Raw genomic sequence first — 23,628 nt, 5'->3', positions numbered from 1 at the left:
TTACCAAGTGTCCTTTTTACCAAGCTTGTCAAAATAATGTGAGTCCCCAAATATCTGGCTCCTATATTCCTTTCCAACTTCATCTTCAAGTCATGCCCTATTTTTAATGCTTATAATTGAATATATTCACTTATTGCTCATAATTTCAAATATATGAGAAGTAAAATTCAGGAAAGGTGGTAGCAAGAAGGGTTGGTCTTGTGAAGAGATTGAGTAGTTAGATCATCTGAGAAGTGATAAGAAGCCTTTTTCCTGTCTCTCCACCATAACATACATCCAAGATGTAAGGCCTTAATCTTCCACAATTAATGATTTATTCCATTTTTCAGTTATTGACATTTCCAGGCAATACCTTTAAAGTCTTAATAATTCTTGGCAAGTAACATTATATTCTTATATCTTGGAAATAATAGTTTTTCATGCTAAGGCTGTAGGTCCACATCCCAGAAGTAATGTATAAATGTCTTATGAGGGACATTTCAAACCATACAATGCTTTCCTACCATTTGTAAATTCTTTACCAGGGTTCTCATATATCCCACATAAGCCTCACTGCCCAGGCACAAGCCCTGCTGCTAATGGGTATACATCAGAGCCTTCAGAGCTAGAAAGGGCAAGAAAGAAATGGTGGAATTGTATTAGGGATTTGAGTCCCTGGAGAAAAGTGAAGGGAAGAACAATGAAATAAAATCCCGGGCCTACAAAAAACAAACTTCTCCACCTTAACAGTTTAGCTCAGAACTATCCCTAATCCAGGCATTACTTTCTAAAAGTGTTGCTTTGTTTCCTTTATATTAGTTGGGAACTCTGAAGTAGTGCTATACAAATCTACTTTGTTTTCCTTCCTAAACAAATCCCTCCAATGTAGAACAAAGAGAATTTATCTCCTCACCTAAAGAGGTTTCAGATATCCTGTAGTATAGAAAGATAAATTGATTAAGGTATTCTTTTGATTCCATACAGTTAGAAAATCTATTTAACTTAGGTGAACATTCCTCAAATTTACTCTCCATAGAATCAGGATTGTTGAATTTTACATCAGAACCAGAAATGAAAGGATCATCATTTCATGTAAAATGTCTTCTTTTCTGTGTAGATTATTGGCATTTTCAATAACCTTTTCTGAGTAACAACAAAACAGTGCTTTAGGGAACTATTTTCGTCTACTTGATATGAATGCAAGGAAGTATGAACCCATCATTTAAAAGAAAACTTGTTCTTTATGTGTAAATTGTATTCCAGTTGTTTGCTGAGAGACATTTACTCTTTAGAGGATTAAAATAAAATAATTGAAAAATACATATTTTCTACCCTGTAGTTATAATGAGTTTTCTGAATAAAATTATTATGAATAAGATTATGTACCCATAGGCTGTATTATAATTACAGATTATGAGAGTTTTATTTCCATATTGATTTGAGAGAGAATATTCATAAAGGAGACTAATGTACATGCATCTTACTAGCTCCTTAAAGTTTGCCTATACGTAACTCTTTAGTTTGGAATTCAAGGATTCATTTTCTAATCAGTTGGCTTCATCTTCTATATTTAGATTATCCCATATCTTCTCTGTGAAACGCTCTGCTTCAGCTAAACTTGTTAACCTTCTTCTAGGCACAACTAAGTCTTTCCTACTCCTTTGCCTTTTTTCACAATTTATTGGCTACACTTAAAAATCTCCCCTTTACCAGGGAAACCACTAACACCAAAGCTTATCTCTTTTCTTTCTTATCAAAACATACCATTTGTTAAATAATACATTTGATCACCAAGCAAAAATATATCGACCACTTATTGTCATAAACAATGCTTGGTGTTATGATAAATGTATGCAATACATTTCTAAATATCCCATGTGTCAAAGAAAAATTAAGTGGAGTTTTGGAAATATTTTGATCTAGCTGATGATGAAAACATTAAATTGAAACTTGGAATGAAGCTAATCAGTGTTTAGAGTGAAATTTATACTCTTTAAAAGCATTCATTAGTAAAGAAGAAAGATTGAAAATCAAATATCTAGGAAGACAATAATTTTTTAGTGCTGAAAATTAAACACAAAGAAAGTAAGTTGAAGGAAGAGTTTAAAAAATGAAAGATGAGACACTAATGAAATAGAAATTAAATTGCACAATAGAGAAAGCAACAAACTCAAAGTTAGATTCTATATTGAAACTGATAAAATTGATACACTCTTATGAAAACTTACTAAGAACAAAATAGAGAAGGCACAAAACATCAATATCAGAAAGGTAAAAGGGCTATCATTACAGATCCAACAGATAAAGATAAACACATTTTCCAATACATTTAAAAAAATTAATAAATACATATTTTGAATCCATAATTATAATGTTTCCCCAAAGAAAATTCTAGCTAGATGGCTTCACTAATCAATTCTTTCAGACATTTAAGGAAAAACTAACCCCAATCTTACACCAAAACTCCCAAAAATTTAAAAAGAGGAAACATTCACTCATTTTATGGAGTTGTAATAACCTTGATAACAAAACCTAACAAGAATGGAAAAGAAAGGAAGCATTCAGGCTGACTTATCTTGTGGACATAGAGGCCTAGACCTAAACAAATTAGCAGATCAAATCTGAAAATATATGTTAAAGGTAAAATGTAAAGAAGTTGATTTTATTTCAGAAATGAAATTTCAAAAAAATGAATATAATTAACCAGAATAATAGAATGAAGGGAAATCATATTAATCATACTAGATGCATTAGATATAATTAATCACTAGAGTAAAAACTCTTAATATAATCAATTTTATATGAAAACCATTAGCAAATATACTCAAATGGAGAAAAATTGGAGGATTTCTTTCTGAGAATTGAAATAAGATAAGGTTGTCTGCTGTCAACACTTGTATTACACACTGTACTGGGTTCCCTAACCAGGTGAGAGAAATAATAGGTACAAGAATTAAAAAGCAAGAAATAAAACTCTTTATTCATAGATGAAATGATTATCCATTTGAAAAATATCAAAAGCATCTGCAGATGAAGTATTTTAAGTAGTAAGCTAATTTACCAAGTTTTCTGTAAAAAAGTTATTCTTTCCTTCCTCCTCTCTCCCAACTTCTCTTTCTCTCTTCCTCTCTCTCTTTCTGGCTCATGACATTGACTTTCTTGAAAAGATATGACCAGGTACACTGTACACATTTTGATTGCTATTATTGGTGCTTCAGACTATTATTTAAAATGCTTTTATACCTGTATTTGGCTAAACAAAAGCTAAATCTTTGGCTTAACTGGATGCCAACTGGATAGTTGGATGCTTTGGCAAGAATACTTCAGAGATGATAGTGTATATATCATACTGCATGTAATTAGGAAACACAAGATGTCTGGCTGTGCCACTAAGAATGAATGGTTCTAAGTTTCAACAATGAGTTAAGTGGTGACAACCACATTTCTTCATTTCAAAGTTGTATTGTTCCCCTTGCAACTCTGTGGAGTGATGGCAATATTTAGTTCCCCATTCATCTTTCTAATGGCTGCTAGTGTCCTCTGAAGATTCTCATTTGAATCAATTTCTTGAGTGGAATATACTGATTTCCTATGAATACTTTCTATGGTTTTGATGTTTAAATAGGTAAACAGTGAACACTCCACTAACAGCAATAAATCTTAGAGAGAAAACACTTCAGGGAAAGCAGCACCTCAAAGACGATCTTTCTTTTTTAGTATTTGTGATGGGATGACTTCATTTCATATTTAAATTAATCTCAGGCATGACTACACTGTCCTTTCAGATCATTAAGCTGTGTTAAACTTAAATTTAAAGGAGCATCTAGTTGACATTTTCAAGACACTAAATGACTCTAGTAATAACCTGGAATGTAAGTCGATTAATCATAGTCCTGTCAAGTGAAATTCTTTGTAGAGTTTGTTTATCAAAGCAGAGCATAAAAGAATAAAACAGAGAAGTGGTGGCAAAATGAGCCAGAAAGAGGCAAGGGATTATTTTTTCTCTAATTCATTAAGACTACATTTAAAATAGGTTTTAATTGGATTACAGAGAAATAAGACATGTTGAAAAGCTTTTAAAAAAAATGTTAAGAAGAAATATTTGGCATTGAATGAGTCACAAAATTCTTTAATTTTTGCCCAGAAGCAGCATTTCCCCCTGGAACTTTTATTTAAACCTTGTCTCTGCTTTGCAGTTGTACCTGGAAAGAAGGAAGAGAAAACAACGAAGACAGTGGAGCAAGGTAAAAAAAAATGAAGGAGGCTGACATTATCTTCTTTAGAAAGACAACAGCATGAGGAGGAAAGCTCTGAAATGAGACAGGAGGAAGACAGTAACCTTTACATCTGTTGCTCTCTATCACTGTCCTTGCTTGCTTTTCTGTGCCAGGGAGAATGTGAGGTGGCAATCTGGGCTTTTGTTCTTTTGTATAACTAAACTTTGAGTATAAATTTAGAACAAGAAAACTCCACAGACTGCTTAATTACATCAGGAAAAATGCTAAAGATGATTAGGAACAGGGAAATGATCTGGGTGGGTCAACTAGTAGACATTTTTCTGTTTGATTTGTGGTTTGAACACCTCCTAATAGTTTAAAGAAATAAAGTGACACCATTCTATGTATGCACAAATAATTTCTATTGCTTAAAAGAATAGTATGTGCAACTTAAAGGAAAACACAGCAATGAAAGGAAGTTATTTCAGTTTTTTTTATGACTTCAGTAATCAATCCTCTCAAGAAGTCTGAAATTTCAATGTTAAAAAACCATGCTATAAATAATGCATTTTGTTTTTATTTATGCAGCTACATAATAAATATATCACTCCAGAATATGCTCAAGAAAAATGTGGAAGCACAGATTTAAAAGTTTTAAAGTGATGTTGGTCTCTCTATTAGAGTTCATAGTACTGATAATTTTAATTATGGCTCACCCAACTCTTTGGCTTTTTATTTATTGTAATATAATATTTCTTACTTATTATAATAAAATCAGAACTAGTAATAATTTTGTCAAGAAGGAAATCAAAATAATTTCCCTTTGAATTTATAATGCAGTTAAATTTCTAACATCAGAAATTTAGAATTTTTGATATAAATCTATCAAGAAAATCCTTTAATCCCTCTCATTTCAGAGAAGTAAATTAAGAGTAAGAATTGAATTAAGTTAAAAGATTGGTTGAGTATTCATTTCCTTGGGCTTTTCAAAATAAAATCACATTACAATCACACTGAAACACTTTTCAAATTCATTTTGGCTTCTGGGACTACCTGAAATTTTGGAATTCAAAGGAATGTTTGTATGTACTTTCTGAAGTAGGTACTTTAGCCTCTGAAATACAAAGCAGAGGAGGAGGAGCTCTGCCTCCCAGTTTTAACTTGTTCACTTAGGCAAGGCTATGGGCCTAAATTTCCTTTCAAAATGGAACTAATTATATCTGACCTGACTATCCAATAAGATATGAAGTTCAAACAAGAAAACATATATGAAAAGAAAGGATATGAAAAATCATAAATTCCAGATAAGTCTATAGTGTTTACTCAGACATTTTTCCTTGTAAAATCAGTTTCAAAACAGATGAGATAAACTATTTAACTACTTTAATTTCACTAAGATTCATAGTATTTTTCCCTCTCCAATATAAAAGGTGTTGATTACTCATCTTAGGGCATTCCTAGATTGCTTTCATAGCCACAGCATATTAAGAGAAAATTGACTAGAATATAAAATGCCCACACTAATCACAGTACCTAACAGATAACTGATTGAAACATGGATTATTTCTTCTGACTTGCATGTTGGCATCACTTTCAGTAATTCTATTGATGAGGAAATATTCAGAAAGCTCTCAAATCCCTCCCCCTCTTGGCAGGTGTGGTGAGAAGCCAGGGAAGCTTAGGAAACAGGGTTTCTATTGAGGCTTCAGAAATACAGAGGAATCACAAGGTTCCTGGGTGCTTGGGATTGAAACAATGTAGCATTGTATTCCCCCCTGACCGGGACTCAGTGGTATGGAACAGTTTGTTGATCATAGCCATGGAAGCCCATTAGTTTATAACACCGTACCTGGGTAACCTTTACAGAAATGGATTAAAATATAACTAGCATCCTGAATACACCTATAGTGAACTAGTAGCTCCCACTGCAACATTTCCTGGGTGCTGACTCCCCCCTAGCTTTGCAGTAAATGTATAAAAGACATGGCCCTGCTGTACTGGGGGTTCAGACCTTTGGAGATCACTGTCCTCTGAGGCCACCAGTGTAAAATAAACCTCCACCCTCCAAGACCTCCAAGTGACGCTTGGTTCTTCCGTCAGGGATCCAGTCCAAGCTTTCTGGTTTTCTGTAACACTGTAATGTTTCCTCAAATAGGAGACTAGAAATGGCTTCACAGATGTGAACTTGCTCCTCAGATGAATCTATAATTTATTTTTTAATTAAAAATACCTATTATCTTATGAAAGCTTAGATTCTTGGTTTCTGTAAAAAAAAAGAAAGAGAAAAGAGGTCCTTTCAATGGCTCTTTTTATGTTGACTTAATCATTTCAGTTTTAAATACTAGAAAGTAATGACCTCATAGTTTTCAACTATAAAAAAATAAGAAATAGAGTGGAGAACTTGCATATTTTTGTGATGGTATATCTACGACTAATAATCAATATGAAAAATATGTATTTTGTGATTTTAATAATGCAGGAAGTTTATATGGGAATAAATCAGTGGCATTCTACAGATTTCATCCTAATATTCTGATATTTATTCATAAGATGATGTTTTAAGACTATTGTGTACTTACCTTCCTTATGCAGTTTTAGTTGTCTTTAAAAGTATAAGTAGTCTAAAACTAGTTTGTAATGCAATGAAATACAGTTAAATAGATTTTAAGGAGTTGTTTTCTTTCATTCAAGTTTGAACTGGTGAACTTGTAGGGGGAAAAACATGATTTTCATAATTCTTATAAGATTTAAAATATTTTTGGTGATTTATATAAAACTGTGTATATTGAATCTCTGGCTTACTCTGCATTATAATTGTGCTTCGGGAAGATTGCTTAAGCTACACTTTATGTTTTGAGAAACTCCTATAGTGAAAGGTGGACTGAATTTTATGTTAATGTAAATTAAACTAGGTCTCATATTTTGTAAGAAGTAGAAATTTAGTTAATCTAACTTCTGCAGAAGTCCAAAAATGTAACTCTATTTTATCTCTAATTCATGTTAATTCATGTGTTTCTCAGTTATTCTTATAAAAATTTTATATTGGCTTAACTATATTTTGAGTATTAAGAAACATTTCATAAATTCTTCCACTGTAAAAGCACACACACATGCTCGCACACACACACACACACACACACACACACACACTATTCCTCCTTGTTTAGAAAGCAATTACCTAGAAGCATCAGGACACACAAATATTTTCTATAATAAATGTTACTATTATGGTGAGAGTCAAGGAATGCCAAAGATAAAACATTACCCGTGCTACTGTGTAAGGATTCATCTTTATACATTTGTATGTTACATCTAGAAAAAGTTCATAACATTTCATTGAGCTTAAATTTGAAAAATTAAATTTTAGTAGTTGCAACTGTTGTGAATTTAAAAAAAACTTGAAATAGAAAATTAAACATTTTCCCAATTAAACCAATGTATGAATCTAAATATAGAAATATTAGGCCTTATCCTCACTTTTCTTATTTGTACAATTATGGAGCTGAATTGGATGATCTCATGCTCCTTCCAAATGTAAAACATTTTTGTTCAACAAAGTTTTAAAGTGAATGTTCCTTACATCAGAGTATAGAGTCTTTACTTCTTTAGTGGAAGGTTGGTCTGAAGAGGCTTTCATTTATAGGTTTCTATAAAACTTAGATTCAAATGCTAAGGGAAAACACACTTTATAAACTTGAATACTTATGGATACTGCAGTATCCTAAAATTAAACTGAAAATTTCACTGCATAAATATTAAGTATAGTTTTCCATCCTCATAACAATTGAAAATCACTTCAAGATCCAGTTAAGTAGAAATGTCACAGAAAAATATTCATGAAAAAAGATTAAACAGAATTTGAGTGCCTATTAACCACAAGAATAAATTTGAACACAATTAGTAGTCATTTTATTAAGGGTCAGATTTGAGCGTGTGGATCATAAATGTGTCAAACGCAGTTCATTTCCTGTAATAAAAAATTCTATCCTGCCTTCAATTAAGAAATGTTACTAAATTCATAAACACACTAATTTGTGTCCACCTGAAGAGTTTCTGTCTTTTTTGCCTTTAACGCTATTTTGTAAACAGTGGTACTCTACAAAATTGTATTAGTGTTTTAAGTTGTCACAACAGTAGGTGAAACCCAAGGGCCATTACATGCTTTGTGTATTTGTCACTGTCCTCATTCACTTTTTTGGATTATTGTACATGTACTGGTCTATTTAGAATATGTGATGTGTACTTACTATAGATTTATCCCATACTTCAAGTGAATGTTAACATTCAAGAGTAATGATCTCCCTTTGAGAAATGTTATTTATTTAAATAATGAATGCTTCTATTTCATGGCATGTCAACATTATTAGAAAAAGAAAGTAATGATTTTACATTTAAAATCAATGGAGTAAAAGTGAAAGTTTAGTTAATGCAACTTGTATTTAATTATTTGCTTGATATGTGATTAAAAAATTACCTATTTGCACATGTGGACTAAGTCATGCTGTTGACCCTCAATAAATGTTAAATGATAATAACAATATTATTGATTCCTGTGAATTCCAAATTTTTTGAGAATAATTTGTGCTTTGGTTATTTAATATTTATTGAGCGCCCACAACAGTCTAGGCGCTGGGGAACAGGTGTGAGGAGCACTGAGTGGGCTTTGGAGAGAAGATGGCTTATGTACAGAGCCATACAACATACATGAAAATTGTATATTCTGTTTATTTAGATATCTTACATATTTTCAAGATAACTTTTAGCAATTCTCCACTGCTCATGTAACACATTTCACTTCTTACCCCTATTTTATTTAATAATTTTAGAATGTTTTCACAATTAGTTTATCTCACATATGGAAAGTTCCTTTCTAGTCCCTTCCTCACTGTTTCCCTCAGTTTTCTCATCCCTTTAATAGACAGCTCTAAACATTACCTACACTACAGAACAACACTTAGTCAAAAGAAATTTGTATCGGTACAATCATCTGCCACAGGATGCCACCTTCTGCTGTGCAACATTTGGTTCCTGTGATTCAAATATTTATTGGTAAGAATGCCATTCAATGTTGAGGAGAATTTCATCCCCACTACTGAGCAATGTGTACCAATGAGGAGATTCAGAGGTGACGCTATGTGAAATGTGTTCATGCTCTGCCTTTCTCTCAAAAGTTAAAAGTTGTTATTAATGATCCATTTTCTCCAGTAAGATAATATGTAACTTGATTATTTTATGCAGGATATTCTATGAGCAAGTAGCAGTCACAACAGAAAGATCATTGCCCACAATCCTGTTTCCTTGCAAATATTCTGTCTTTCAGTTACCATGAAAATGAATCACTTCTCTGCCTATTGTGCCTTCTGGGTCCATCTTTTCCCTTCGTTTTCTTAGATACTCTGGGCATTGTATGAAGAAGCACACTAAACTATAAGATTTCTCTAGAAACCAATCCTGGAACTTCATACTGGGATCACCAAGTAACCCTACTGATTGTCAGGTCAGCAGGACAGGCAGGCCGAGGGGCTGAGTTACCTGCTAATACCAGAGTAGCCAAAATGCCTAAGAGCAGAATGTCACCCCTATTCTACCTTCACTTTCCCTCTTCTGTGATTTATCAAAGTAGTTTCTAAATGGAAATGTTATCATTCTTTTAGGTACTAAAAAGCAACAAAAATTTACATTACATGTGTGTTTTGCTTCATCTATCATAATTTCTAAACTTTGTTTGGCTTATCTCCCAACCTTCTTCATGTAAAAGTAATAGAATGCAATTACAAACCATTTTCTTTAAGTCCAGCCAAATTTAATTGTGAATAAGAAGAAAGTTGTTATATGATCTCTGAATTTAATGACAATGCACTTCAGATTTCTTTTGACAGTATTCAATATAATTTAATTATTTTAAAACAATATAGAGCATGTATTCTTGATCATTGTCTACATTTTAATACTAGGTTGATGGTTCTTCAAGACATCCTTAAATCTATAATAGGCAATTTTCATTCTATTCATAATGAAAATTCTCTTACAAATCTTTTTTTTTTCCTCATACAGAATTTTGATAACCATCAAAAATTGGCATGTAAAAACAAATTTTAATTATTTAGTATAGATACTTGAATATGAAAATTTTGTTTTCAAGGGTGAAAAATCAACACTGTTTGTTCCTTTGACGTCCTAGGCTAGATTTAATAAAAGACCATGGAAACACATTGTAGTATTTACCATACAACACCAATAAAACACCTCCTTATAAGCTCAAAAACATTAAATTTCTAATTATGTCTTTTTCTATGAATATTTACTTCCTCTCCTGTTCTTATCCTGAAGATACATATGGATTGGAGCTTTTTTCCCCTTAGGAAGCTTCAGTAGATAGTATAAAATGCTTATGTTACAAAGCTAAAAATCAGGAAAAAGATGGTTTCCTGATATATTTTTTTCCTTTTATTGACTTTTTTTTTCCATTTATATATCAATTTTCTACCAAAGGCCTCTTTAAGTTAAAAAAAATTAACAAGTACTATCTTGTATAAAATTGTGTAAAACCAATTGTTAGGGAACATCCTGGAACAAATTAATGGAGTTTAAGCTCCATTAGAAATCAAATTGCAGATATCATCTGAAATTATCAGCATCACATAAAAATACATTGCTTCTCATTGGAAATTAACTTACACATTTTAGGTCAAATAATTTCAAGAATGAACATGAACATTTTATCAACATTCTATATAAAATTTACTTGTACTTTATTGACTATTACTGTCCCAATTTTTCGTAGAATGATAGTGTAGTATAAGCTAATTGAAAAGCAGTCCTTTAAAAAGTCATCTTCCTTTGGAATTCTGAAATGTCAAAATATAAGTTAGAAATTTCTCCATCATTATAACTTGCAACCTTTGGGCTTTATTTCACTTGATTTTTGTTCAAGAAAAGAGGAGTGCTAGTTAGATAACCCATACACAGCATCTATACTCTCATTAAAAGTCTTGGCAATAAAAATTATGGTAAACAATTATTAATTTGAAGTTAGCACTTGTATTTGGCCCTTGAAAAAGAAATAACAGATGAAAACCAATGATGATTAGAAATAATATTAACCTGCTTGAATGTTAAACTACAGAGCTGTCAGAAAATAACAAATAAGGTTTGGTCTGGCCCTTTCAATAATTTACTCTGTGACATTAAGCTAGTTACCTATCTTGTGTAGCCTCTTATACGTCAAGATGATTTCACTAAGCAATCTCTAGAGGACCTTACAGTCCTAATATTGTCTAATTCTCATTTGTAAGAAGTGTCTTCTATGCCCATTTTCACTTAGCCCAAGTGCTGAAGAATAGACTTATTTTTCTAATTGCAAGTACAATCCATAGAATATACAGGAAAGTCAGATTCAGATTCTAAAATGAAAGCTCTTTAAAATATTGTATAAATCTACTAAACAGAGTTATGATATTTAAAGTATTTACTTCACTTAAATTTCAAAATGTACACACTTAACTTTCAATAAAATATATCTCTGGAGCAAAGTATGCCATTGGATGTCCAATCAGAATGACATGAAGATTCTCTAATTGTGAATTAAAGCATAAGAATCAGTAATAATAGCATACAGAAAGTAGAGATTATGCACATATCACACACACATACACACAAGAAACTAAAAATGAAAGAGAAGAAGATATTGTCTCTGGAGACAGGAGAATTTGAAGAACACAACTATGGGTGACTGATGGCTTCAGTTTTAGACTATTACCAAACAAAATGACAATGACTTTCTATGTATTGTCAGTTCAGTATGTATCATATTCTCTTTCGAGCAAAACTGTTCATTACATTGACACAATGACAGAAAAAATGTTTGGATTTAGCATCTTTATAGACTGCTCATCGCTGGAAGCATATAAATTTAAATTCTTTTGTAGGATACTGCAGATGCCTTCCCCACCAATCTTCAGTGTGAATTTCCTACTTTGCTTTACCTTTTCTCCCCCATTTTTTATATCCAGTGATCCAGCTATATGAATTTTCACACTCCATGATTTGGTTATGTTGTTCCTTATGTTGGAGATGCCTTTCAAACTCTTCTTTGATGACAAACTTTATATCCAGTTTATATATCCAAAGTTGATATCCACCACAAATGCCAGTGCTTCTGTGAGGTCTTTTCTCATTCCATCAGGTAGAGTTTGTCAGTCTTTCAATATACACCCAGAGTCCTGCACATGTATTTATATCATGATACTAAATCTATGTGCATGTGTTCTAGCTTTGACTGAATTCTACACACCTATTCTTGCTTTTCTAGTTCTCAGTACAAAAGAGACACTGAATAAATGTTTACCAAATAGATGAATTTTATCCTTTTAAAATACAAAAATACATTCTTCTTTTAAAATATTGTATCCCAGTGAAGGAGCTTAAACAAAGCAAGGCTTCTTATTCTACAGGGAGATTTTTCTGTCACATGAGCATTATAGGAAGGACAATTTCTAATGTGTTAAAGTGGCATTATCTTTTGTTTTACTCCAACCAAGCTCTCTTGGAGAGTCTCAGACCTCAGCTTTCTTTTGTATATACATATCTATCATTAAGTTTAAAGTACTGGTAGAATGGAGGTTTCAAAAAAATTCATGAAAATCTAAAATATTAGCATATCAAATCAAACAATGTATAAAAATATTTATACACCATGACCAGCTGGAGTTTATTCCAGGTATGCAAGTCTTCAACATTTGAAAATCAATTAATGTAATCCACATTAAAAAGCTAAAGAAGAAATACATGATCATATCAATAGATACAGAAAGTCATTTGACAAAATCTAACACCCATTCATGATAAAAACTCCCAGGAAACTAGTAGAAAGGCATTTCCTCAACATGATAAAGAACATCTATAGAAAATCTACAGCTAATATACTTAATAGTGAGAAACTACAAGCTTTTATCCACAAAAATAAGGAACAAGGCAAAGATGTCCCCTCTCACCATACTTATTCAACATTGTACTGGAAGTGCTAGTTAATGAAATAAGATAAGAAAAAGAAATAAAAGGTTTACTAATTGGGAAGGAAGAAATAAAGTTGTCAATCTTCACATATGATGTGATTGCCTATGTAGAAAATGCCAAAGAATCAAGAAAAACCTCTTGGGACTAATCAGTGATTATATCAAGGTTGCAAGATATAAGATTAGTAAACATATAAAAGTTAATTGCTCTCTTATATACCAGCAGAAAACAAAATTAAAAATGCAACACCATTTACATTAACACCAAAAAAGGAATTGCTTAGATATAAATCTAAAATATTTGTAAGGTCAGTATGAGTTCTATATGAGAAAAATTACTGATGAAAGAACCAAATAATTGAGATATTCTGTGGTTATGAATGGGGAGATTCTACATTGTTAAGTTGTCAGTTCTTCCCAAATTGATTGATAGATTCAATACAATCAATAAAAATCCCAGTGAATATTGAGAAACAGATATTGTGGATATCAACTAACTAATTCTAAAGTTTATGTGGAAAAAGAAAAGATTCAGGATAGCCAAAAGAATATTAAAGGAGAGGAACGAAGTTGGAAGACTGACACTATTGGTCTTCAAGGCTTCTTATAAAGCTATAGTAGACAATACAGTGTGATATTCATGAAAGAAGAGACAAATAGATCAATGTAACAGAATAGACCCACAAAAAATAATCAACTGATATTTGACAAAAAAGCGAAAGTAATTCTATGGGGAAATAATTGTTTTCTCAACAAGTGGTGCTGGAACAATTGGACATCTGTAAGAAAAAGAAATCTACACACAGATTCTACATCCTTCTCAGAGAGTCAACTGAAAGTGGATCATAGACCTAATGTAAAATATGGACTATAAAACTTCTAGAAGACAACATAAGAGAAGATGTAGATGATCTTGGGTTTGGCAGTGACTTTTTAGATACAACACAAAAGGTACAATTCATAAATGAAAAATAGAAAAGTTGGACTTCATTATAATTGAATACATATGCTCTGCAAAAGATATTGTCTAGAGAATTTGAAGACATGACACAAAATGGGAGAAAATATTTGTAAAATATATATTTGATAAAAGACTATTATCCAATATCACAAAGAACTTTTAAAACTCAACAATAAGTAAATGGACAATCCTTTTCAAAAATTGGCAAAATATCTGAATAGATACCTCACCAAAAATATATATATATATAACATGACAAATAAGCCTTTGAAAAAGATACTCAGCCTCATACATCATTAGAAAATTGCAAATTAAAGCTATGAGATGCCATTTTATAACTTAGAATAGCTAAAATCCAAAACACGGATAATATCAAATGTTGGAGAAGATGTAGAGCAACAGGAACTCTCATTGACTGCTGGAGAGAATGCAAAACAGCCACTTTGGAAGATCGTTTAGTGATTTCTTACAGAATTAAATATACTCTTACCATACAATGCAGCAATCACACTGCTCAGTATTTACCTAAATGAGTTAAAAACATGTCCATACAAAAACCTGAGCACAAATATTTATACCAACTTTATTTACAGTTGCTAAAATTTGGAACTCACAAATATGTTCAATAGGTGATTAGGTAAATAAACTGGTACACATCCATACAGTGTTAAAAATGCATCAGTTATCAGACCACAAAAAGACATAAAAGAAATTTAATTTTTATTTCTAGGTGAAAGAAGCCATTTAAAAAAAGTTTCCTATTGGATAACTCCAGCTACATGACCTGGAAAAGGAAAACTGAAAATAGTATCACGTTTACTGCCTGGTTTGGCAGGGAATGAGGCATGAATAGGTGGAGTATAGGGAATTTTTAGAACAGTGAAACTATTTTGTATCATACTATAATGATAGATATATGTCATTACACATTTGATAAAATCCATAGAATGAACAAAACTAATCTTAATCTTAATGTAAACTGGGGATTTTGGTTGACAATGATGTATGAATATCTGTTCATCTGTTGTAACAAATGTACCACACCAATCAGGGGTATTGATGATGGGGCAAGCTGTGTGTGTTAGGAGAGGACATATGTGGGAGCCCTCAGTACTTTCAGTTCAGTTTTGCTATAAACTTTAATAGGCTCTAAAAACTATTAAAGTTCATTAATTTAAAAATGTATATAGAAATCTCAAAGAACTAGTCCACAAAGTGAATTTCAAATTGAACTATTTTTTTTAGATTACATAACATGAATAATGGATTTATTAAAAATCCCTATTTATTTTTTCTTATATTAATAACTTTTAAGTTAACCTTTTTTTATATTCAATATATTTCTTCAAATTTTCTACATGTATCATCTCGTAAAATGTTTCATGTTTGAACAGTTGTACTATAATGAGACTAATTCCCATGATCTCACATATATGTGTTTGTAGATGAAGATTTCTAATTAAGTAAGGAAGTTCAAAAACAATATAGAATATTTATAATCGACATGATTGTAGTGAAAAAGACTATTTAAAACGAATAGATGATTGAGATTATTTTTAAGAATTGAATGAAATAAATAGAAATATAGGTGTGTGAGATTATTCAACATTTGAAATTCTTAGATAACAAAAACTTCTTAGATAACAAAAAGCAAAATGATATGTAAATATTATATGGCAATACACATAATTTTATTTTTTTGCCTATGAAAAATGTTATATATTAGCAATTTTATTTTATTTTCACACCTTACTGGGTTGGGATTGCCAATTTGGGAAATAACTATGATAGATGTTTATAATAATTATTAGGTTTTTGAGTAAAGATTAAAAAGCAAGTTTCCTAATAAAATGTGATCAGTGCAAAATTTGGCAAGTTTATTAATTTATTTAACAAATAACTATTGAGTTCCTAGTATGTGCCAGACGACATGGTCTCTGCCTCAGAAGAACTGTTTGGAGGCTCTGGTAGTCTGGCGGTTATGAAGAATGACGTGACGTAATGATGTATATGTGCTCACTCTTCTCTCGTAGGGGCCACCTGAGGTGCCATCTACTTCATAATTCACTATGCTCCCAGCGCATAATGTAGTAGTTTAGCTCTAATTTTGTAGTCAAATGGTTTGGTTCACATTTCCCATCGCTATTTAATAGCTGTGACTTTGGACAAGTTATTTGTTCAAGATCTTATGTAAACATGTCTAACTATACAGAATAACACTTTGTCATTATATGTGAAGGCAGGAATGACCAAGACCTAGCTTTGCCTACCCTCAGGGAAATTACAGTTTTTTAGTAAAATCTTTTCTTGAAACAAACATGGGAACTTTGACATCTTCAGTTGGACATAATTACACAAGGAAAATTTCATGACTAATAAAGTTTTCTTTAAAAAATGAAGACTTTTGTAGGAGAATTCAGGCTCAGTAATTCTGTGCCCTGGATGTCATAGTTCATTTTAGTCCCCAAATATGAAAGGTATGCTCATCTTATTTTTGTAAATCATTGCACAGTGCCGCTCTTTCTGAAAGAGCTGGGGTCAGATTAACTACAATGTGTCCAACTGTGCCCCACTGAAGTACACTCTAGAATTCTGGTTAGTATTCTGATTATTAACATGTAATGAGAACCAGAGTATAAAAACTTGTGTTAGGGGTCCTCTCCTTGTAGCTGTGCTACACAGTCTGAAGTTATCATAATTATACAGTTCAATCAGAATTTAGTTAAGGAGAGGGGGCATTTAGATGATTTCAGGAGAGTCTCCCAGTAAGACAATTTGAAGAACTATATACTATAAGGAAGAGCTTGTCAAAAGGACTAGAATACTGAGTTCACCGGACAAGACTTCCTCCTCTGTGGTGACTGCAAAGCTCTTCAGAGGTATATTTACAGTGTTGTACAGTTGGTGCCTTCAGAACTAATGATTCTTTAGCTTAACTTTCAGAAAACAGTCTAATTTCCCTCATTTACAATTTCTTGAGGGATACCTCACCATAGTCTCCAAGTCCTGACAACATTGTCAGATGTCACTCAAACAGATTTTATATTGTTATGCTTTTAAACTAGTCTGTACAATTAGAGATAGATGATAATATAGGTTTATAAAATTATATTATTTTTTAATAAAACAGAAAGGCTAAGAAATAAATACAATGAAGGTTCCAAGGTTTTAAAAACTAGACACCAACATATGGTTTAATAACAAATATTTTAGATTAAGAATTTTTAAACAGATGTTTAGAGAAAAACACCTTAAAATGTAAAAAATATGTGTGTCAAGTTCTTTAGTCCATAGAAAAGGGGATGATTAAATGTATCATTAAGACATAGAGAAAGTTAAAGATGCTTCCCCACCAAGTCATACTTAATTACAAAGTTAATGGACAGTGTCCTGAGCAAAATTAATCTCTGACAACATCCTTCAGGAGCATTCAGAATTAGAATTATATGAAACATCACTATATTATGTTTTCCTCATGAGAATTACAAGTACAATATTTAAAAACACTTGGACAACTTGAAAATGCTTTTATCTGTACTTGTGAAATTTATATTTTGGAGTTTGGAAGAGATATAAAAATGCTACAATATATCTCTTCTAAAATACTCCTGATTGACAAACATTATGATGAAATGAACATAAAACAATGATAGATGCAGGTAGGGCATTTGCATATCCAAAATTTAAAAATCCCACAACTAATCACAACTAAATCACTTGAGGGACAATGCAGTAGCACTTTTGGAAGCAATAGAGACATTATGAGATAATTTTAATATTTTTAATGTTATGTGATGTACATTCATAGTCATATTCTGTGAAATTACCAGGTATCACTGAATTTATGGATAGAGTCCACCACATGGCTCTTTGTTTTTTGTATCAGAAGAAAAATACAAAAAGTTTAGTACAAAGATCTTATTCATTATACTCATGTAAAATATATCTCAAATCAGCAGGCATCTTATATCTACAAAAGAGGTAAAAGATACAGCATTTGAAATAATTTTTCTTAGCACTTCACTAGAGCTTGCTGGTTGAGAAACATTAAGAATTTTGAGATTGGTGTTTTATAGAGCCAGAAGGCCTAAATTGCCCGATGATTCTATTAGGATGTATTTTTTAAACCTTCCAATCTGTTTCTTTTTCAGTCTAGCTGTACTTCACATTGACATCAAGCCAGGATGCTCCAACAGAAATACTTTTCCTAATACTCTAATTAGTCACTAATCTTAAACTGATATTGAGCTTGATCATTCAGAGCAACAAATAGTAAATAATAGTTAAATCGAAGATATTATTACTTACTACTATTTTTATAAAAATCTACTATTTTTAGGGTCCAAAATATTTAAGTTCATGCTGGGGAAGAACTCTGGTGCTGATTTCCTCTTTTGCAAGCTTGCAAATTATTTTAGTCTTTTGTGTTTTGTGGGTCTCTTTAAAAAATTCCTACAGAAGGAAACACTATTACTATATATGTGTTTTATCTTCTACAGATGTGAGAAAAAGAAGCAGATATCATTTTCTATTTTTCTTTGTTAAATATATTCAGAATTTTAAAAAATTCCTGAATTTTTTGAAATTGAATATATTTATCTTGAATAAATTTTATATAGTAAATTATTTAAAACTTACATAGGTATTTTGATCACAATCTGTGTGTTCATTTTTTAACATCTGGAAATTGCTAATCAAATGTATAAAATTAAATGTATTACTACCAATGTATGAACAATGTAGGCAAATTATATGGGATTGGATTTGAAACATGAAAGTAAAACATTATTACCAAGGACAACAGGTCTTTTTTTAATTTGCAGGTATTATAAAGAACACAATTTAAAACTTTCAGGTTTGATTTGCTTTTGTATACTCAGTTTACTCATGAAGTCAAGTTAACGTGTGAGCAAAGCAAATAAGATTTGTTTGGGACATTTAAAAAATCATGTTACTGGTTGCATTGTTAGGTTCCATTTATAAATCAGACTGCATGTTGCTTTACTTCTGCAAAACTTGAGTGTAATCTGTACTTGACATATTTCCAACTGCTTGCTAGACATTTTCTTTTCCCCACATTTCATATCTCAATTCATAGCAAGTTATACTTCTGTGAAAAATGTAAGAGTTCTAGGAGCCATCATTAGCTTTTTAAAAAATCTAATTTACATCCTACTTTCAGTTATACTGTTAAATTGGTGTTTCCTGACCAGTGAAATCCTACTTAGGACACTTAACCAAATTGGCTTCTCCCCAGGGAAAACCTTCCCCAATTTTTAAAGTAGAAAAAATTAATTTTTTTCTCTTTATATATAATTGTGCTCATCTCTACAGCACCACTGAAGAACATCACATGGTGCAATATTTTGCTGTTTATCAGCTATTCCAAATACTGTTTCTGTGTACAGACAACTCCAAAACTTAGTGGTGTAAAACAAGTGATTTTACTTTGCTCAATATTTAGGGGAACAGTAATTCAGGAAGGATAGACTAGGCAGTTTTCACTGCTTTTTCATGTGATTGCAGTCAGAGATAGGCTTGGACTATAGCCATCAAAAGTAGCAGATTCCTGGATGTTCAAGATAGCTCACTTAGATGGCTGGCAGCTGTTGGCTAGGAATTCAGCTGGGGCTGTTGACTCGACTGGTGTTGGTTGGAGTACTTACGTGGCAGTAGGCTTCCCCAGAGTTTGTGTCCGTTGAGAAGCAGGTGGAACCTGCATGACATTTCCTGATAGAGCCTAGGAAGTCACATACCATCGCTTTCACCCTGTTCTATTGGCTACAAGTGATGAACACAGCCGAACTGACAAACTGCCCCACACAGGCCTCCCATTGGCTCTTCTGTTCTTTTAAAATGTGTATTTCTGTTTCATCTCTGTTGGTCTAATTCATTTCCATCTTTCAAGATCTTCCTCAGTACCACGTGCCAAAGCCTTCCTGATCCCATTATTCAGCTACCAGAGCCCGTATCTTTGTGGTTGAGTTGAAAGAGACATTAGTTCAAATCCCAAGGCTCCTATCATGAACTACATGACCTTGGAGGAAGCTATTTATACCTTTATGTGAAAAGCAGGAATAATGACAGGATCTACCTAACTTATAGGGTTGTTGTGAACATTGAAATGGCAAAGCAATAGAGAACATAGACTGTGACACATAGTTAAGTAGATAATGTTAGTTATTATTGTCATCATATCCTTCTCCAAAACCCATTGCATTTTATATGTACGTTTTTGTCTATTATAGTTTGTCCCTGTGATAATGATAATTATTTGTAAGCTTGTTTTGTATCTTCTGCACATTTAGCTCAATTCCTTACAGGCAATTTATCTCAGTAGATATTTGTGCCTTGAATATCAACTCCAATCCCCTTTGGGTTTTTAAGCCTCATGACATAGCACATGAAGAAACTTGCAGTTTTTCTGTATGATTACTTATAACCTTTTCTCTCCATGATTCCTCTTGCAGAAATTAGAAAAGAAATATCTGGGAAGACTTCTCCTGTTCTGAAGGATAAAGGTAATAGAGTCAATTTAACTTACAGCAAACATATCAGAATGAGTCCATAGTACATTAGAGTCATTCACTTTGTGGGAGTATTGGTCAAAATTGCACAGGTCACACTCATATTTTTGAAAACTTACTAGAAAGAAAATATTTATTTTTCACTGAAATTCTTTCTTCCAGTTTATTGTAACCTAAAAAGTGCTCTGATTATAATTTCCAAAAGAAGAAAAATAGAAAAAGGGTTTCCTTAAAGAATGAAAAGGGTATACACACACACACACACACACACACACACACACACACACACACACACACACACATATGTGAATATATATATATAAAGGTCTAACTTTCGTGCATGCTATCCATTCATAAAATATATATTTATTGTATAAGCCTTTCAAGCATTTGCTAATCATTGGAGAAACAAAGATTTAATAATTACTTTTTGTGCATTTGCTATACAGTAATCAGAACATGCACTCACTAGACTCTAGGAATAGGTCTATGCCCTCATGAAACTTACAATATAAATTATTACATAATTAATTGAACCTAAGAATCATAGAGGACATATACAGGGTGCTATAAGAGAGTGTAAATGGTTATCCTAAACAAGCATGGGGAATCAGAGAAGGCTTTCCTGAAGAAGTTATATTAAATTCATGTCAGAGGATAGAGAGTTAGCCAGGCAAAGAAGTGAGGATTATTTAGGAGAAGTACAGAAGCAGGGCATCTGCTCTTTGCCAGGAACATTGATACCCCTACTTTACACATTTTGTTTCAGCAAGTTGTGATGAATATCTCAATTTTCATAGACAAGGAAGCTGAGGTATAGGTAATGTAAGCTACTCAATGTTAGATTGTGTGTGAGAGGCAAATGCGATAATCAAAGTCAAGTCATCAGACTTTAAAATGCATCTTTTCATTTTAACACAGACACTACTTGCTCCTTAAAATAGGGTTTTTGCAATTGTATGCTTCAAAGCACCTTGCTTTGAGTGTAGAACTCATTACCTAAGCTTGAAAAATCTATTTGACATAGACACATTGGCTATGCAGTATGGGAAAAATATTCTTAGTTCTTTTGCTGTTGTTTGACTCTCATTAATTCCCACAGAGGTGTTTAGTCTATTTTTCTCCAGTGATTACCTGTACTTTGGGAGAGAACTCCTTCTCATCCTCTACTTTAATTTTATCTGACAATTAACAAAAATATTGTCTTAGATTGTGTGAAAACAAAAAGTGTCATTGAAACATACTACCAGGAAAATATATGATTTGCAAATCACAACTGGAAAAATCTAAACTATCCCTCCTTTCAATGTGGTCTGAAATTCATTTATTTTGGTCTGCATTTATGTCACAGGAATATTTGGACCACATATTGCTGTTTACTGTAAAAGCAGCTCAGAAGAAATGTTGAGGCTTACCTCCAAAACTACCCTTTAGGCAATGATGATTATCAAAAAATTAAACTATTAAAGATTTCATTTGTGCCAAGTCCTAATCTAGTTGGAAATGGTAATTGTAAAGTCCTGTCCTGAAAAACATTATCTAGGGGATTTAAATTTACACTGATCCCTTCACTAAGTAGGCTCCTGTAATTTCTATTATTGTTGTTGTTACAAATGTATAATTGCAGGAAATTTCCTAGTGAGACCTTTTCTTCAAAGTTAAATCCTCTACATTCGCAAAATATCTCCATGGTCACTAGAAAATTATGTAATATATATTACTGCTTATGATTACTGGTTTAGAACTATTTAAAATGCACCTTTTTAAAAATCCAAGCTGTGCTAATGACCTTGAATGTCATTGTTGTATATATATAAGTTGGATAATGTTTTAGGAGAATTTCATTGCCATCTTTCCTTGATTTACTGACTATAATTTATTACTACTAAAAAAATCAAAGAAAAAAATTGCACTGTTAACTGTATGATTTCAGAAAACCTCTGTAGTGTTATTCTTTCTGGAGAAACTCTTTGAAGCCTATTGCTGACCTGTGGCAGAATCAGAATGCAGCAATTCCACTTGCCAGAAAACCACTTACTGCATTGGAGTCCTTGTATTTTACAAATTATTTATATTAAGCAGTAAAGATGTTGCCTCCACTTACCAAACTCTCACAGAATCCACTTGCATGTACACATCAGAACCCATATTGAAACAATACTACAATTCTAAAACCAGGGAAGTGATTGTTCCAGAAGAAAAAGAGCAGGAGAAAGACACTTCTGCTGGCTTTTGCTGCTGGCTCAGCTGCTGACTTTCCTTAGCTAGTAGAGCCACCTAAGTCTTCTCAACACTCAAACCTACCAGAGCAGAGCACTGTTTATGTGGCCTTGAACACCCAGAAATCAGACAATGCTGACAGTCATTTCATACTTGGTTATATTCTTTGTGGCATCCACTCCTATTCTATTGCCACTTGTCTTTGACCCCTGGTCTGACTCATAATTTGACTTACAACCCTGAGCATGCAAGATTCACCCATTGACTGAAGAACTGTAGACTGAACCCAAAGCCACAAAGAGATTCATTAATTTCTCCTCTACTGAGAATATAATAGTAGCACCATTGGCTTCCTCTAGTATTGGAGTAGTATGGTAGATGTTAGAATTATTGACTAGTTTCGTGACCCAGGCATGTGTATCTGTGGATCTAATGCCAAAGGATCCTCAGCAGAGCCCTTATTCCTTTATATTCTGACACTCAGGACCATGTACCCGATGATCCCCCAACTTCTACTCGTCTTCAACATGGTTTCTCTCAGCCATTGCCACTCATTAAACAAATGCTAGAGCTAAAGATGGGGTAAGTTGTCTGAGGATTTTGAAACTGATCCTCATCAATCTACTTCATCATGAACACTGACCCTAGTTTATTACTTACTCCCTTTTTCTGGGGCAATGTATGGGAGTGGAAAACCTGAAAATATCTTA

The 23,628-nt window shown here is 32.5% G+C and overlaps 1 protein-coding gene across 16 annotated transcripts in view; it reads left to right on the top strand.

Moving 5' to 3' along the window:
• The window catches only part of TRDN (triadin), a 486,197-nt gene that overhangs the window by 374,630 nt on the left and 87,939 nt on the right, over positions 1-23,628 (top strand). For all 16 annotated transcript variants that reach the window (XM_073219550.1, XM_073219549.1, XM_073219542.1 and 13 more), the window contains 2 exons: positions 4,176-4,223; positions 20,642-20,692. In XM_073219550.1, the coding sequence (XP_073075651.1) occupies positions 4,176-4,223; positions 20,642-20,692 (99 nt within the window). The remainder of the gene's footprint in view (positions 1-4,175; positions 4,224-20,641; positions 20,693-23,628) is intronic.

This window comes from Manis javanica, chromosome 13, assembly GCF_040802235.1.
Source record: "Manis javanica isolate MJ-LG chromosome 13, MJ_LKY, whole genome shotgun sequence".
Classification (NCBI taxonomy): Eukaryota; Metazoa; Chordata; class Mammalia; order Pholidota; family Manidae; genus Manis; species Manis javanica.
Note: the sequence above shows the minus strand (reverse complement) of the source record. Positions and strands in the feature narration are given on the sequence as shown.